The 19320-nt window shown below is 36.2% G+C and overlaps 1 protein-coding gene across 1 annotated transcript in view; it reads right to left on the reverse strand.

The window, feature by feature from the left end:
• Window positions 1-19320, reverse strand: part of LOC123662407 (AT-rich interactive domain-containing protein 4A) — a 46246-nt gene that overhangs the window by 14911 nt on the left and 12015 nt on the right. Inside the window, exons 7-18 of the mRNA XM_045597250.1 lie at window positions 18801-18972; window positions 17526-17663; window positions 17198-17325; window positions 9559-9751; window positions 8586-8728; window positions 7960-8171; window positions 7141-7225; window positions 6384-6500; window positions 5903-6005; window positions 1336-1482; window positions 534-576; window positions 29-127 (exon numbers count right to left, since the gene is read on the reverse strand). Coding sequence (XP_045453206.1) covers window positions 29-127; window positions 534-576; window positions 1336-1482; window positions 5903-6005; window positions 6384-6500; window positions 7141-7225; window positions 7960-8171; window positions 8586-8728; window positions 9559-9751; window positions 17198-17325; window positions 17526-17663; window positions 18801-18972 — 1580 coding nt within the window. The remainder of the gene's footprint in view (window positions 1-28; window positions 128-533; window positions 577-1335; window positions 1483-5902; window positions 6006-6383; window positions 6501-7140; window positions 7226-7959; window positions 8172-8585; window positions 8729-9558; window positions 9752-17197; window positions 17326-17525; window positions 17664-18800; window positions 18973-19320) is intronic.

Raw genomic sequence — 19320 nt, forward strand, 5'->3', positions numbered from 1 at the left:
TATTGTGATATTTGCATAAAAATCTTACGTTTGCTGATGCTAGATTTATCATCAGATTTTTTAGCAGGTCTTTTGACACTCTCGTCACTATCCGAGTCACTGTAGGTGTCGGAGCGGGCAGATGATTCTGAAAACATCGCTGATAAAATGAATACCATTTTATAGTACCTTACCATTTTATAAAAGCTTAATTATTATTATTATTATTATTATTATTATCATCATCATCATCACTTCAGCCTAATACAGTCCGCTGCTGGACATAGGCCTCATCAAGTTCGCAGCAAAAATGGCGTGAACTCATGTGTTTTGCCCATAGTCACCACGCTGGGCTCTGGCTTGTGTATTTCAAAGCCAGCAGTTGGATGGTTATCCCGCCAACGGTTGGCTTTTTAAGTTCCAAGGTGGTAGTGGAACTGTGTTATCGTTATCCCTTAGTCGCCTCTTACGACACCCACGAGAAGAGAGGAGGTGGCTATATTCTAACTACCGTAAACACACAAACCTAATATAAGACTTAAATAAGAATATACCTTCGGTTCTTTTACTCCTGGCACGTCTGTTTAGAGTTGCCATCTGTAACAAAAACAACTTATAAATGTATATTTTTAATCAAGTCATATAAAATTACTAGATATATATTTGTGGCTGTTGCGCTGACGGTTGCGGGTTCGATCCCCGCACATGACAAACATTTGTGTTGGCCATACAGATGTTTGCCATGGTCTGGGTGTTTGTGGTAGTCCTTTGTGTTAGTCCTTGTGGGTCTCTCCACCGTGCCTCGGAGAGCACGTTAAGGCGTCGGTCCCGGTTGTTATCATGTACACCTGATAGCGATCGTTACTCATAGTAGGGAATATATCCGCCAACCCGCACTGGAGCAGCGTGGTGGATTAAGCTCTGACCCTTCTCCTACATGGGGAAAGAGGCCTATGCCCAGTAGTGGGATATTACAAGCTGAAGCGAGCGAGCGACGAAACGTTAAGAGGAGATTATAAGCATTTAAAAAAATGTATAATACTTATACATTTATATCAAAAACTTCCGCGTAATGTGGCGTTGAATTGTAGTAACGCATTGCGTCAAAATTACGTTATTGAACATGAGTTAGCTTTGAAGCCTATTTATATAGATTATAACAAAAAAAAAAAAAAAAAAAATAGGATAAAGAAAGCTTATTTATTAGACTATACTAATTTATTATTTTTATTCCATAACAACGACTTTCTCGTGAAACGGTTTTGAGACGGCTTTGTACGGGGCTTTCCCATAGTGCGCCGGTCTCAACTCGTCCTCTCCTCTACCGCACAACACAGCGCACGAGTGTCCACGCACCTTCTTGTTGCGCGACTCGTGCTGCGTGACGTTGAGCGCGATGCGCTGCGGCTTGATCCACTCGTCGTAGCGAGTGTTCCAGCCCGTGTAGTGCACGCGCAGCATGCCCTCCGGCGACACTTCGATCACTTTCGCCTCATACGTCACCTGCAAGAGGTTTTATACAAATAACAGTAGTCTATTGCATGTTATGTTGTATGTATCGAGTAAAACTTTCATACATCTCCTCTTGTCACTATTAATCGTAATCAAAAACTTCTTATCGATGTAGTATGAATTTATACATGTATGTGTATGTATATGTATGTATGTGTGTGTATATATGTATGTGTATGTAAATAATCTATATTCCATTTGGAACCGTTTTATTTGGTAAACAAATATGGCGTACTTATGACCACAGACAATTAGAGTAATAGTGTAGTTTAGTGAAGTGACACAAAGAGCAAAAGGAATGAATAAGCCATAAGCAAAGTAAAATTAATTTTACATCGAAATATTTAACAATACCGTATTGCTGAAATTATTTCAAAAACTGATAATATATTGAATAATTTTGTTAATAATTAGTAAAGATTTAAAATTACGAAAAAATAAAAAAAATTATCGAGCATATTTATATAAGACCACAAATTTATATTTCGTAAATACAAATAACCTGTTAAAAATTAGTTGCTCTTTGACTGAAATAGATAAATAAAATATCGCACTGATTTATTCATGAAAATATTAAAGGAAAATATTTAAATACAAAATAAAACGCCAATAAGCAATTTATTTACTTTATTTTCTAATCACTGTCCATACTTCCTAATGAATCGCAGGACTCTTCAGAGACGTGGATATTGGAACGTGAGGCTTCTGATGCAGCATCCATGATTCCGTCAAGCTGCAACATTTTATCTTCTTCTTTTATGATATGTTCGATATTTTTCCTCCACGATACTGCACTTATTTGACTTAAGCCTTCTTTTAAAAGCTCCTTAACTTCTGCCATTTTAAAACTTTTATTATTTTTGCCTATATAATAATAATAATAATAATAAAATAGTTTTATCTGCTCAAATTATCTGGTTTACATTATCTAGCCCTACGACCTGTGCTAGCTTAAGAAAAGCTGTGTTACAGGCTACAGTGTCTTCCCCAAATATTAGTTTATTGTTACATAATCAAACTTTGCGGTCAGATAACGAAAACATAAAAGAAACTGTAGCTTGTAGACAAGGATGACAATAACACAATAATAAAACAAAAATTATAATTACAAAATTTGAAAACAAAAAAGGTTGACAATTATTAAAGTATGGAAAAAAAATTTCATTAGTGTGTATTTAGTTGTGATTGATTGTGATTGTGTGTGTGTATGTGTGTGTGGATGTGTATGTGTGTGTGGATATGTGTGCGTGTGAGTATGCATGTGTTGTATGTGTATGTGTTTGCGTATGAGTATGTAAATAAGTGTCTGCGTTTTGCTGTGATTTGGAGTGAGTTTGACCTATTATTTTATTGGTACGAATAGATTTTCAATATTTTCATAGTCTTGTGTTTTAAGCCAATTAGTTATTATCTTTTTTAAATCACGGGATCCTAATTCTTTAATTTTAATTTTATCATTTATAATGTCAAATAGTTTTGGGGATCCTTTTGTTGTTATCCATATTGCGTAGGTATAGTGTTAGGGTGATATCTACGCAAGGATTGTAAGATGTATAATTTTCTTACAGTAAGTACTTCACATTTCTTGTATAATTCTGATGTCGAGAATCTGTATGGTAGGCCTTTAATGACTTTAAGTAGTGCTCTTTGTGCTCTTTCGGCTTCTAAGAAGTATGTTTTTGAAGCTCCACCCCACAAACTGATACAATACATAATTAAACTTTCTGCAAGTGCCTTGTATATAAGCATCATGAGTTTTTCGTGTATATTTTCTCTCAAGTTCTTAAACACGTATATTAATTTCCTTAATATATATATATATTCTTATATAATCTTTTACTTATGCCCATATTAGTTCTATAGGGTTTAATTCGCAATGGTAAATAAAAAATAAATGGTAATCATCTTTATTATTATTTTTTAAAGTTCAGCTTTTATTTCTCTTTCATGATAACTTATATCATTTTCTAGCAACCACGCTTGTATGTCTGCCTTCCGCCAATTCATGTTAGGCACTTTGACAGCAAGTGTCTAGTAGTACGGTGCGTTGTCTAAAACTATTACTGACCCAAGTTCCACTTTATTTAAAATATTAACAAACTACTTCTCCTAATTATGTGCATCCATTTCGCCGTGGTAATCCCCATAATGTTTTTTGGCCTCAAAAATCCACTCTGCGTCTTCTAAAAATCCATTGACATTCTAAAAACACATTGACAAAAGCTATATTTAAAATACCAAACATTATTATTGGCAAACTATTAGTCTTTCTGTAACAATATAGCTAAGACTCATCTGATCGAATGTTTCGAAGCCGCCTTTTATTGTCGTTGTATAACATAATTATCTCAGGTTTATGAGTTGAAGGGTTTGTAGAATCTTCATCACACGAAGATAACATACACACTTTAAGGGTTTGGCTTGTACAATGCTAGGGTTAAAGGTTCCTCCAAATTGAACACAGCTATACCAACGCCTTGAGACACGGGTGTTTTTCTAAGCTTCAGGAATTTTCGGTTTTTTGACCTCATCATGTTAAAGCATCTCTAAAAACCATTTGAAGTATTAGTTATAATAATTAAATACTATGTTAACTTAATTTAATATACGTGACAAATAACAGAAACAAAATCGCAAGTTACACAAAGGATAAACATGTGCCTCTAAGGCGCAACGCGTGGTCATAGTAAGTAAACTATGATACTTACTAAACATTAGTGGTCATCATTCGGGCGTGTTGACCGAGGACAGAGTTGGAAAGGAAACACAAACAGTGATTGAGACGCAAATTTTAAAAAAATACAGTGCAGGGGCACGTTATCTTTCTAGGGTTAAGGAACACGCGTAGTTTAGGAAAAATAATTGTGTTTGCTCGCAAACGAAAAAAAAAAACCGACTTCAATTACATCGACAAGTAATACAACTTAGATCGACGAAAAAATAGTCAAGCAACTACGCGTTATCAAAGATTACTCAAAAAGTAGTTATCAGATCTCGATAAAATTTATATGTGACCACATGATAAACATCAACTCTCGATTAAATTAAAAATTATCAAAATCGGTACACCCAGTAAAAAGTTATTACGGATTTTCGAGAGTTTCCCTCGATTTCTCTGGGATTCCATCATCAGATCCTGGTTTCCTTATCATGGTACTAAACTAGGGATATCTTCTTTCCAACAAAAAAAGAATTATCAAAATCGGTACACCCAGTAAAAAGTTATTGCGGATTTTCAAGAGTTTCCCTCGATTTCTCTGAGATCCCATCATCAGATCATGGTTTCCTTATCATGGTACTAAACTAGGAATATCACCTTTCCAACAAAAAAAGAATTATCAAAATCGGTACATCCAGTAGAAAGTTGTACGGTATAATACAACGTAGGTCGACGAAAAAAGCGTCAAGTAAAAACGCATTATTAGATATAACTCGAAAAGTAGTTGTTAGATCTCAAATAAATTTAAATGGGACCAATTGACACACACCATCTTTCGATTAAAAAAAAATTGTCGAAATCGGTCCACACGGTCAAAAGATCTGATGTAACATACAAAAAAAAATACAGTCGAATTGAGAACCTCCTCCTTTTTTGGAAGTCGGTTAAAAACGGAATATATCTATATATGTATGTCTATTTATTGACTTGTTTCACATTATTATCTGTAAGATGAAACTGTACACCTACTTCTTCAATATATCATCTCCTTTGCCCTAAGGTTGACTGGAAGAGATTGCTTTTTAGCAATAAGGAGGAACCCACAAACCCGGAGCAGAAAGCCGCAGTTTGTAGTGACCCTTCACTACAAACTGCGCAAACGGGCTAGTCATGAAGATGGTATCTAAGATGGCGGATTAGTTATTTTTATGTACTTCTACAATATGGGTATCAAATGAAAGGGCTTGCTAAGAATAATTCGAATAAAGTGATGTCGGAGTGATGGCGGACTAACTATTTAAGTTCAGGTACAATCACATCACAAACAGTTTTTGTTAAAATAATACACTGAGAAACGTTACTGCGATAATTAAAAATTCAAAAATAAATTAAATGTAAAAAACCTTTTTAAAAAACAAGCTAAAACGAAAAAAATAAATTTTTACTTTAAAACTTTTACTATCTATAATTTATATGATACAATATATATAAATATAATTTATATAATACGCTTGTCGCGACATTTACTTGTCTATAAACAAGTTGATTGATGTGATTGATTTTAACTATTAAATTTTTCAAACTAAGGAAACAAGTACTCAAATCTCATGACAAGTTTTTATGTCAGAATTTATTGACAGAAAATTAAAATTAAAAATACTTTATAGTACATATTAATAGAAGAATAAGAATAAAAAAATAATATGGTACATATTTTTAATTTTTTATGGGAATAGGCACTGAAATATTTACCTTCGATTCTGATTGTGTGGGGCCATAATAAACCTTTAATTTGTCTCCTACTTGAGCTTTTACATTAGAACCACCAGAACGTGTTGATTCATTCATTGATGGCCTGAAAAGTGTATAATATTATCAGCGGTGTGACACGATAAAATGCATAACGTTCGATAGTTGGAAATACCGAAAAAAAAAACCACTAATTTTTTCATTAAAATCATTTTGGACGTTTTTGTCAAAGAGTAATTTCACATATACAACACAACCACAAAAAATATGAAATAATCAAAGAAAGACATATTAATGGCTGTACATTTATTTCTTTATTAACAAGTACTGAAACGACTATTTAACTTAATTATTATCCCTAACATCCAAACATTTAAGCTGTGAAGTATGAAATATTATAATCTCGAAAAAATAAAATAAGTGATACAGTGAACCAAAGTGTTTAGTAAGTGCAATAGTATTTTTTAATAAAAATGTATCTTACTCTGTAGTCTTTCTTTTCCGAGGCCTCTTACTGCTGTTCGAAGCAATGGTGTTACCACTGCTCGCTGAATTAGCACTTTGACTTCTACGGCTCTGCATTTTTTTTGACAATCCACACCTATTTAAATAAAGTGAAATGTGACAATCATTATAAACATCAATTATGATCTTAATTGATAAAACTAGGTTGGCAAACAAGCGTACGGCTCACCTGATGATAAGCGGTTACCATAGCTTATAGACCCCTGCAACACCAGAAGCATTGCAAACGCGCTGCCGACTTATCGATTTTCAGTTATCTCAACATATACTCACAGGATTTACATTTTTATACTTCTAAGATCTTTAATTTTTTTTTTCATTGGATGATTAGCAAGTAGTTATGCCTATTCATTATTGACATCAATTATGAAATACAAACAGCATTTTAACAAGTTAAACGCCGCCTTGATTTTATAGTTTTTCTGTTTGGGTAGTAGGGGCCACCATGTAGTCGACACACAATTGTTCTGTTGGTGCTGTGGACACCACATGACCGCGCGCCAGTCAACTTAAAAATATGACTTGGAAAAATATGTGTATATAGTGGAACGAAAAATAAGAATTTTTTTAATAATGGGTATGGTAATTCAATAAAAACATCATTAAAATTTTGTAAATAAGCACTTTTAAGCTGGCCCCATGGACTTAATAAGTGAGGCCTAACTGGTGACCCGCATGGCGTTCAACGTGTTAAGCAAAATACATAAAACGATTACCTTGAAGCTCGACCAGAACTGTCACTATCAGTAGAAACGTTTGGACGACGAGATGAACGCCCCGTACTGCTTGAACCTTCACTCACTGGAAGAGAAAATATATTGTTAAATTTAAACGTATATTGCCTTAAAATAAGTAAGTACATCAATTGAACACAATTTAAAAAAACTAATTGATTTAAACTAATTTCTATCTCTCCACACATATGTTATGGAAGTAATAATAAATAGGTCACAATCAATATCTCTTCCTTCTCCTACATGGAGGAGAGGCCTATGCACAGCAGTGGAATGTTACAAGGCTGAAGTGAATCAAATTAATACCTCTTTAAAGTAACATAATAGAATTGTGTTTGCTCGCAAACGAAAAAAACCGACTTCAATTACATCGACAAGTAATAAAGTAGCTGAAAAAAATTAGCAACGCACTCGTCGTCACTACGATTTTCGAGAGTTCCCCTCGGTTTCTCTGGGATTCCATCATCAGATCCTGGTTTCCTTATCATTGTACCACCCTTGGAATACCTCTTTTGCAACAAGAAAAGAATTGTCAAAGTCGGTTCATAAACGACGAAGTTATCGCCGAACATATATTTAAAAAAAAGAAATAAATATATATAAGTAGGAGTAACCTCCTCCTTTTTTGAAGTATGTTAAAAATAAAAAATGATAATTCTTACAAACAGAAAGTATACAAGCCTTAGTTACAAAATGTAAGGCTTATACTTTTAGTAGCAGAACAGCAGCCACAACGCGAGTGAAACTACAGGACAAGTCAAGTGTTAGGTAAAATATTTACTTTAATTAAATAAAAATTACCTTTAGATGACAAAGTTTTTCTCTTGGGCGTGCGTTTGTCATGCGATTCCATCTTGACAGGTGGTAGACTTCGTGTCTTGGAGTGTGAACGCGGTTTTATGACACCTTTCTCTTCACTTATGGACGCGATTTTGTCTTTTTCTCTTTCCTTTTCTTTGTCTCTTTCTTTTTCTTTCTCTTTTTCCTTTTCTTTCTCTTTTTCTTTGTCAATCCTAAAGTACATATACAAACATATTACATTTAATAAGGATATTGTTGGAACACAATGTTACGAATTGTACCATTATACTATTATTTGTTATTCAAATTATTTCAAATTACGGTTTTATAGTTGATTAAGTACTCAAACAGTACTAGGAGAATTTTACTACCAAAACTCCAAATTCCTTTTGTCTGTTTATCTATCACAGTGCTCAATATCATGACATATTTGTTATATATATATATATATATATATATATATATATGGATTATTCACATAGAAAATGCATTTCTATGGCCACTACAACCACAAATCATCACATCACATCAAAAGAAGTAAACATTAAATGTTTGTCTCTGAATCAATACGCAATATCCCCTCATTCAACTAACACTTACAGGGCTTCACGGGGATCGTAACTTACTTTGGTGTGGTTGTGATCAGCGGCTGGTTGTCGGCGCTGTCATCCTCGTCGCTGGCACGAATCTTACTCTTCTTTTCTGCTTTCTCTATCTTTTCTTCACTCTTCTCGGTCTCACTTTTATCGGAGTCTTTGTCTTTTGAACGCTGCAGCAAATAAACATTGAGATTTTAAAGGAGGTAACAAAAGCTGTTTAAACAATATTAGGTCTTTTACCTATTACAATTAAAAGATGTCACCAGAAAAACCTTCGCTGCGCTGAGCTCCCTACGGCGCCTCAAGTCTTTTTTACCAATTCCTACTTAAATTATGTTGGCGAATTCTCTCCTTCTATCGATTCTCGACTATGCAGATGTAAGCTATATTAATCTAACAGAGGACCAACTTAATAGGCTTGAGCGTCTTCAAAACTTTGCTATACGGCTTATATTCTGCCTTCGCAAATATGACCATGTTTCTGAATTTCGTTCCAAGCTCAAGTGGCTTCCAATACGTTCTCGCCGAAAGCTGCATATTTTACCTCTTCTGTACTGTGTTATTTAACTCTAAGGCTCCGTCTTATTTAAAAGATAAGTTTGAATTTCTCGGGGATCATTCTTCCCCAAGATCTTCGAGGAGACTAATGTTAAAATTGATTGTTCATAAAACAAAATTTTTCAGTCAGACTTTCACCATTCGGGCAATTAATATATGGAATAATTTAACATTATCTAATATATAAAATTCTCGTGTCGCGGTGTTTGTAGTTAAACTCCTCCGAAACGGCTTGACCAATTCTCACAAAATTTTGTGTGCATATTGGGTAGGTCTGAGAATCGAACAACATCTATTTTTCATACCCCGAAGTTATAGAGGGGGGGGGGCAGGTTAACGGGGCTAATAGCATATGTGGCAAAACAACGTTTGCAGGGCCAGCTAGTATAAATATAGGATTGGTCCCAATGTAGTCTCACTATAAGCATAGCCTGGCCTGTACCTGCGCGGGCGTCTGCGCGGCGGGCGCGGCGGGCGCGGGCGAGGCGGGGGGCCCGGGCGCGCCGCTCGCGGGCGGCAGCTTGTCGCGGTCGCGGATGAGCGAGCGGCCGGCGGGCGGCGTGCGCGCGCCGCGCGGGTGCGCCACCAGCGTCACGCCCAGCTTGCGGTAGAAGTCTTCGAAGCTGTGCAGGAACCTGCGCGACGAGGTATACTTCAACTTTTATTGAGGACACCGTAGGAAATATCCTGCTTAAAATCTGAGCAGCCCGCCGGTAAAGTACTTCGACCTTACAGATAATTAGATAGATAATTTAGCAGCTAAATAATACAGTCAATCAGGGTAACTTTGACAGATCATTACTATATTTTTTAGATAACTTTGACAATGTTAAATATGAGACACGAGACGAGAGTTAATGTAATATGTGCTTCCAGGTTGGTTGTTATAGTCTCAAGTTATTTAACGTCTATAAAAATCATAATATGTATCAAAAGCTTGCAATTTGGTTGTGTGTCAAAGTTACAACCCCTTAATGGGTAACTTTGACACATATGAGATTGTTGCAGGAATCATAACTTTTATACATTTTATAGCTTTATGGTAACATTAGTTTATGTTTTTATTAAATGTTAGATGCAGTGGAATCATTGACAAGTCAATAAAATCATAAAGTTATAATTCTATCAATTTAAACTCTTTGGTAACCACAACTAAAATCAACATTATAACATTTTTGAAACATAACTTTAGAAAGCGGTTTTATTTTCATCAGAATCAATTGCATTACTTAAAAGCTATAGAATAAAGCTAAGCTAGCTAAGATATATTTATGCTGTTTAAGGGCCTATTCTCTAAACTCCAAGAGATTTGATTTTGATTTTGTCTGTATCCACAGTTGATACTATGTTATCAAATTTAATTTTTCTATTTCTTTTTTATCTGACTACTTCTACCTCTATTGACTTGGTCATAGCTGCAACTTCATAATATGGAGGCAACGACGATACGACTTTCCCTGGGAATAAACATCCTTCATCTCTAAATATGACTGTGGTTCCAGGCTTTGAAGAGTTGCTCAATGATATGAGTTTCACCTTTTCAGCGCCTTTAGATATCCGTTCTGTTTCTCCAGTCTCATCCATAATTAAATACTCTTCTATAACAACTTCATTGCATATATCTAAGTCCATTGCCATTTCTAAAGACACATCTACATTTTATTCCATTTCGATATCTTTACTTGTTTATTTTGAGGTTGGTGGTTAGTTGATTATATTATCTATTACATCACACTCTTTTGGTTTATCCGGGTTCTTGCTATATTTTAATTCTGTCTTATTCGTTTGTCTCAGTTTGTGTTCTTTGGATCGCGTGTTCTTCTCCATCACTCTCGTTTTCTTTTTCTTCACTTCTGATCTTCTTCCTATTCGAGTCTTGAGGACGACCCTTTTTTACAGATTTCTTGGGATCAATTGAACTCTTTGAATTGGTATGTTGCTTTGGATTCTTATTCTCGGCTACAACTTTATTCTTGTAGAATTGGGTACTTTCGGTAGTCAAAAATAAATTATAAAAATTGATAAAAAATAAAATTTATGTAGAAATACACTTAAATATTCTTAGTTGTAATTGTATAAGAGCACATTATTATTTTATTATATTGAAATTAAAAGTCGTATATTTTAATCTGTATATCACGTGACCTAAAACACGACCCGCCATGGTATGGTCATACGTTATACGGACAATAACCAAGTTCTGTCAGAGCTGTAATCAGCTTTAACTTCAAGGAGTAATACTTGTGCTCTGTCGTTAGTGTATTTAATTTGTATATATTTATTTATTTAAATGCAAAAAGGTTTTGTAAAAGCAGATAGTACGAATTTGCCAAAAATTGATTCAATGATGGTTGCAAAGTTTTTTGCATGTAACCCAGACTTCTGTTCTGCCGAATTTCGAAATGTTAAAACATCTTTGTAAGTATTACTTGTTATATTATACTGTTTTTTTTTTTAAATGTAGGTATACCTAATATGAAAAATAATGTTAGAAAGTGTTAGTTATGTTTTAATCCTTATGTTACTGCCAATTTAAGACTTAATAGTTTTTTTAATGCTACAAAATTTGTACAACTAGACACTACACACCAACGATAGCTATTGTAATTAATTATTTTTTACAAAAACACGAAATACTTGTAGCTGTTAACGTTGAATGACAAAGAGTATACGTATAAGGTATTGAACTTTTGACGTATTGAACGAGTTTGGTCTTACATACGTCATACACGACTTTTGTTATTAACCATATTACGTCACCAAAATGGCTGATAGCGTTTCCGCGGAAATAAAAAAAGGTTTAAAATGTAATTTAATTATATGGCACGAAAGCGTGTTTATTTTGCCGGAATATATTTTTTTGTGGCTTTTTATTGAAAAATCAACATTTTGAAGTACTTTTTCAAACATCGTGGAATACCCTATTGCTCAACTACCTCTACCGACACACTTACCAGCAATAATTGGCATTTGGAATTTTCTTTTGCTTTTGATTCCTAAATCATTTTCACATAATTCCGCTAGATAGCACTTGAAACTTTCACCTAAAAATTCCTTGGCAGTTTATACATCGACTTTTGTTTTAGTATATTCTGCCAGACGCTGCAACGCCTCTTGATGGTTTAAAGGGTATATCCCAGTTACTTTAAAACCAGCCTCAACGTTAGTTTTTTACACTGTGGAGCTCCCAAACTGAGAGTTTTTTTACGAGTGTCGTAAAGCAGTTCTTGGGTAGAGCAACAGTTTTTTTTCCTCTTGTAGTTTCTCTCCAATTAAGAAAGACGCTTTTCCAATTAGCTTTAAGAGAGCTGAAATAGCCCACATCGAGGGGTTGAAGAACGTGGGTCGAGTTTGGTACTAGGCACACAAACTGTATATTATTCTCGTGGCAGATTCTTAACGTGTTCACCGAGATGTGGGAACTCAGATTGTCGCATATCAGTATTTTCTTGCCTTCTTTTTTATAGCGAATGGAAGAAAATGATACTTAAACCAGTCGTCAAAACTGTCAAGATCGATCCAGCCACTTTTAGTCACAGTCATGCGTGAGCCAGGTCAACAATAAGCCAGTTAGACCAAACGTTTTTGGCTTTAAAAAAAAAAGTAAGGGGGAAGCATTTCTCCTGCAGCAGACCCACAAAATCTGGGCTTCGACATTTTCGTCTAAACAGTAGCTTTTTATTTTTAGGGTGTTGAGCCCGGTTTCGACTAACATTATTTCCCAACATTGCCTTCAAATCTTGATTTCTTTATAGAAAGAGCTTACCCCATTCCCAGCCTGGACGATTATTTTTAAAAACCTTAACTTTTCTGTTTGCTGAAGTGAGGTATTTTTGTAGAATAAGGGTAATGCCTATTGGTATTCCTAAATCTGCCAACGTCATAATGTGATCTTTTGTAATTTTATCCTCCTCTTCAGGTAAAGCTGTGAGTCTCCCTACTTTGTCTATATGCCCATTTTTTGTTGTATTAAGAGCCATTTTGACAAAAAACCATCTTGATCTTTTTCTAATGTATAATAAAAATTAATAACTAAGGTATAAAATGTGTTTTACACAGTAAATTTGTTAAAAATTTCAAGTATATTATATAACAACAGTGAATAAATTTAAAATAACAATAAAAAATCTATTTTATGAAACAATTTTTTTTTTAATTGATTTAGTTTTTTGAGTTTACGAATGAATCTAACATTTACGATATAAATAAAATAGCATTTTATTATGCCCTAGAAAATCTGAGTATTAATATGAGTTGCATAGTTTTGGATTTAAGTAGACCATCAAATTTTGCCAGTTTTAATTTTTTTATAAATTCAATGACACCGACAAACATATTAATTAACAAATAACAAGACAAACAGATCTAAATGCCTATATTTGTATTGATGTGAGAAAAAAAACTTAATTTATACACTTGTTTACAGAAATTATCATTATATTATTTTTCATATATTTTTATTTTTATGAAAGTATCAAATGCGGTTTATCACACTATAACAAACCTAGCCGCTTGGCGCGTGTGAGCGAAAGAGACGGCTGCGCAGAATTTTGCGTGGACCTTACCTCTAAGAGCGCTAGCGCTCGACTGATTTACTGGGTTTGATGTGTGGTATATACTATCTTTTTATTTTTAATACAAAAGGTATTAAAAATAATTAAAGATATTAATTTTTTTTATGTTCCTAAATGATGTAAGTTTACTTTGGTATTGACACTTCCTTAAAATTTCTTTGTTTTCTAAGAAAAATATCGCTTTTAAATTTGTACTTATTTGAAAAATATTTGTAAACTTAAAATTTTAGTACGGATTAACGGAGATACAAATGGAAAAAAATCTGTATTATGTATCAACAAAAAGATATTCCACATATTACCATAATTTTTATACAGTTTTAAGGTAGAGGTTATAGAAAAATAGGACTTCAAATTATACATTTCGACCGTTTACCCAGGGAGGCGGCTGATGAAAAGGTTAATAATTTTGTACATACAATATAAATAATAATTCTGATCTATTATCTAACTACACCAAAGGTTACTCTATTATATTTCAAAAATATAAAATATATTATTACATCCAATACTGAGATTAACGACGTCAAAATATTACAATTTCGCGGATTGTTACCGATTTTTGTGAAATGGCTCTTAATAGGTATTCTTAATAATTATTCTTTGGTAGCAGCATACGCACTAAGTGTACCACATCTAACCTTTTCCAAGCATTTCTCTAAAATCGCTAGGGTGTAATTGGATTTTGTCCCATATCTACGGGTAATGGAAACAGGGTGACTGGAGCTTTGCACTCCTTTATGAGCAGTCGGAAGATGTCTAACAAGGCTCGCTTGGCTGTGCATGAGGGGGTGTTGGTTCCGACACTCATGTACGGAAGTGAAAGTTGGATATGGCAGAAGAAACATGAAAGCAGAATAAATGCAGTTGAGATGAGAGCGTTAAGAAGTATGATAGGAGTTAAACTGAGTGACAGATAAGAAATAGTGAGATAAGGAAACGTTGTGGTCTGAAAGAAGATGTAGTGACAAAAATTGAGAAAGGTATACTCAGATGGCTTGGCCATGTCGAGAGAATGAGTGAAGAACGATTGACGAAAAACGTGTATAAGGCGAGTGTGCATGGAAGGGTTGGAAAGGGTAGATCTAGGCGGACGTTCCGAGGGGTGCTTGTCGGTGACCTCCTCGTGGTGCACCCTGGGCAACGGGGCGGGCAGCAGTATCACACTCGCGGCACTGCTGATCGTCACGGCAAACAACCGACTCGCGGGGAATGCATTCTGGCGCTCTATATCAGAGTTGTCCCGTGAGCACATCAGGGGGGAATTCTCCGGTGGCTCAGCGCTCGCGCACTGTGTCACCACGGGGGATGGATGAGTTCGGCGTGCGCTTACCCCGCCGTCGGACAGAGTGGGAAGGAGTCCTGTTCACTCACCGTCCTTTTCTCGTAATCCCGTTTTGTGGTGTCGTGGTCATGTCTCGCGGCCACGTACGGGACCGAGAGTCGACGCAGCGCGAGGGGACGCATGGCTGATGGGAAGTTGTCTCTACTGCGATCCCCGACTCGGTAGCACCGGCCGAGGCCCGAGTCGGGTCACATCAGGTTTACCCAGGTACAGGGGGCACTACCTCGGGCGGACCACCCTTTCCCCCATACTCGTGGGAACAAAACGGACAAAGATTTATACAAACATAATTCGACGATGGAGGAGGAGAGCTTTTTAGACTCGGACGACAGCCTTCCGAGAAATAGAAGTGAATCGAAGCGGCCGCGCCTGAATTCGGCCCAGTCATCTTCGGACGGCGAGGGCCGTATGACGCTAGCGGATTTAGCGCGAAAACGCAAAGAAAGGAGAACTGAAGCCTCGCGCGAAAAAGAGAAGGCGCTGGAGGACCTTGTTTTGGAGGTGGAGGAGAACCGTCGGGCATCGGGCATAAACATCGGCGACGCTCGTACTGTGGACACCCTGTGTCAGCAAGTGTCGAGTGACGTTGATGTTATCTTGCACGTGGCGACTAAGTACTCAAACCTGAAGGGCACCTTCGTGAAGGCCCTGAAGGACGCGGCCGCTTCTCTCAAGGTGGCCATTCGATGCACTGAAAGAGCGCTCTTCCTCAGACGAGGTCCGCAAACTCCAAGCGGAGAACACTCGTCTGAGGCGCCCCACTAAGACGACGAGGGCACCGCTGGTTTTTAGTGGGTAGTCCGGCATTGCACCTACCGCCGGGAGCCCCACACTCCCGCTGCCTATAGGCGGCGGGGTTATTCCAGCGTAAAAAAAAGGCGGACGTTCCGAGACCAAATAAGGGACGTCTTGAAAAAAGGCCTGGTCAAGAGTACCCTAAACCGAAGAGCATGTATGAAGGGAATAATGAAAGTGGACGAAGCGAAAGAAGTATGTAAGGATCGTAGCAAATGGAAAGAAGTGGTCTCTGCCTACCCCTACGGGAAAGAGGCATGTCTACAGGTACCAGGCACTTAATCTTTATTTTTCCTAGGCATAGTGTTCGTTGTCTGTATGCTTCAAATATATTTACTTTGTCAAGTGGATACGAGTATATATATATGTACGCTTATAAATTTTTTTAGTACATTACAATTATATGTCAAAGTTACCCACACTGAAAATGGTAGATCACAAAAAAGCCTGGGAAACATTGATACTATCAATGTTACCCAGAAATCGATCGAAATAAGACAGCGGAATTTTTAGTAATTATGATGAAGATGCAATGTAAAAACAACAAAAATGATATATGTATCCAAAATTAGACATATTAAAGGGTGTATTATGTTTTTACATATCCTTGATAGTAGCAAAATTTTCAAGTTATCTAAAAAGTTTACCACTGAAAAAAATACAAAAATTGCGCGCGTAACTTTAAACAAAGTTTTTGACATTAACTTCGTTTGACTACTTTTTTTTTCAGAGTTCATTTAGGAAGTTTGTTAAGTAAACAAATTTTATAAATTTAATTTCACGCACTAAATGTGGATCACGTAAAAATAAAAAATATTTTTGCGATATGACTGTCAAAGTTACAGTTGACAGGGGTCAATCAAAGTTACCCCGAGTGACCGTACTGCTTTCAAGTTGCGTTGAGTTCCTATGCTGAGTGAGGTGGTTAGAACTCCTAGAGAGGGTCAGGGATAGGGTCGGCAAGGCGTTTGCGATGCTTCTGGTGTAGCAGGCGTCTATAGGCTACCGTAATGGCTTACCAGGTCAGGTGGGCCATACATTTGTTTTGCATCCTAGTCTTATAAACCAAAATGTTGGCGTATTATAACACTAGTTTACTATTCAAGAAACTAATTTAATGTGAACATTTAAATAAATATCAGTCCACCTATACGAAATACAAATTCGAAAAAAAGTAGTAAACTAATGAACAGAACATGGCTAGAAATTTTCTGGAAACGTCGCGGTATCTCTTTGTCCGAAGTGGACTATTCTGTTTTCTAGTCATCCTTGAACCTTCTGTTCATGTGTAAATTCCAAAATAGTAGCTGGTTAGCTAGTAATGTACAAATCTATTAAAAAATTCACTATTACATATTGAAACTTACTTTTTATAAGCTTGCTTGCAGAGATTAGTAATACTTGTTGTAACTGGATGGAATCCCATTTTGTCAGCGATTGCCTTCCATTGATTCTGGTTTGTTACTCTATTATAACCCCCCAATTTTTGGACCACCTACAAACGAATTTTATACAACTTAATAAAAGATTTTTCAATTAAATCATTACATACATTTGTCACAGTCACTCCTACTCATGTGATACTGTTCTTGACGGCTTTTCGGGGCAAGTTAATCTTTTAACAAATAACTTTGGTGTTCATGAACAAATATCTTTTTAGTTGGGAGTTTGATCAAGAATAAAATTTATACTTACTCTAAATAGTCGATACAAATCGATGTCTCGATTGGCAATGGTGGGGTTGCGGTTCAGTGGGGTGCCACGATCGTCCATAAATTTATATAATTGCGCCACGAAATGGTCTTTTTCTTCGCGCGGTTCATCATCCGAACTCTGTTTGATAATAGTGATTTTAGTATATAGCCTTCTTCATTATAAAATTTTAAGTGTATCGAGCATCATAACCGTGGCGCTTACAATAGTACCGAAATAACTGCAACTTAAAACAACAAACATATTACATATCCTGTATGTGTGTGTATATATATATATATATATATATATATATATATATATATATATATATATATATATATATATAATTGCGCGCGTAACTTTAAACAAAGTTTTTGACATTAACTTCGTTTGACTACTTTTTTTTTCAAAATTTTATAAATTTAATTTTACGCACTAAATGTGGACTACGTAAAAATAAAAAATAATTTTGCGATATGACTGTCAGTTACAGTTGACAGGGGTCAATCAAAGTTACCCCGAGTGACCGTACTATATATATATATAGTTATAATGATACTGTAGCGATTCCGGAACGCCAGCGCCATCTGTTGGCGCTTGATGGAGTTAGTGCTGAGATACACTGTTATAAAATGGCCGATCTAGGGAACATCGAGTACATCGACTCACTTTTCAGTTGGCGGTCTGCTGGTGCGGACGACACTGAAAGTATCCCGCGTTCCGTGTTGCGTACCTTTCTACTGAAATAACTACCTTTGTGCTAGGTAATTTCTGTGTTATAAGAAATTGGTGATATCATAAATTGTGTTTAATTGTGCCAACATTGAACACTGAACCCCACAGTAGACTGAGTATTCTGAGACGATGAGCGAGAGAGATCTACTTCATCCGTCATATTAAGAAAGTTAAAAACTTGTATACAATTTTGTTTTAGTGATTCATTTAATAGCTTTTGCTTATTTAGCTAAAAAGTACCCAAATCTTCAGTTTTGTCCAAGCCGAAGACTTGGCATTTACAATTAAGTATGAGTATGTATAGTAAAATAACAGTGCGGCTTTTTTATACTACTGGGGTTGCAGACAAGCTTACGGCCCACATGATGGTAAGCGGTTAACGAAGCCTTTAGACGCCTGCAACATTAGAAACATCCAGTTGCTGACCTACTCCTGACCTTCCCCAGGAGCTCTGGCCGCCTTACTCACCACAGGAGTACAACAATATTTGAGAGTAGTGTTATTGAAAGGCTCGACACGTGTACTACTTTAAAGGCTCACATCGCAGTCGGAGATGTTGCGCGGCTCGTGCTCGTTGAAGAGCGAGTCGCGGTCCCAGTGCGGCGGCAGCACGCCGTGGTTGAGGTACTGCAGCGCCGCCTCCACGCCCGCCCACTCCTGCGGCGCCGAGCCCTTGCGGAACTCGCGAGCCTCCTTCTTCGGGACCGTGTAGCTGAAAAGTTTGTTATTAAACGATATAAAGCGACGTCTTGTTTTGATAGTGTTAAACTAATTTTTTAATAATAGTACAAATTAATAAGGGTCGACCGAGACAGGTTTTTTCGTTCTCGGTCGGCACCGAGAATAAATAGGTAAAAAAAAAAAAAATGAAAATGTGCTATTTTTGCATCATATAGTATGTTTAAGAATGAAATAATATATTTTTTTATATAGTTTAAATAGTCAAAATTTAACAACATGCTGCTACTGTGTGGCTGCGGCAGTTAAGAATATAGCCACCCCCTTTCTTCCCGTGGGTGTCGTAAGAGGCGACTAAGGGATAACAAAGTTTCATTACCAT

This window comes from Melitaea cinxia, chromosome 18 (assembly GCF_905220565.1).
Source record: "Melitaea cinxia chromosome 18, ilMelCinx1.1, whole genome shotgun sequence".
In the NCBI taxonomy this organism is placed as follows: domain Eukaryota; kingdom Metazoa; phylum Arthropoda; class Insecta; order Lepidoptera; family Nymphalidae; genus Melitaea; species Melitaea cinxia.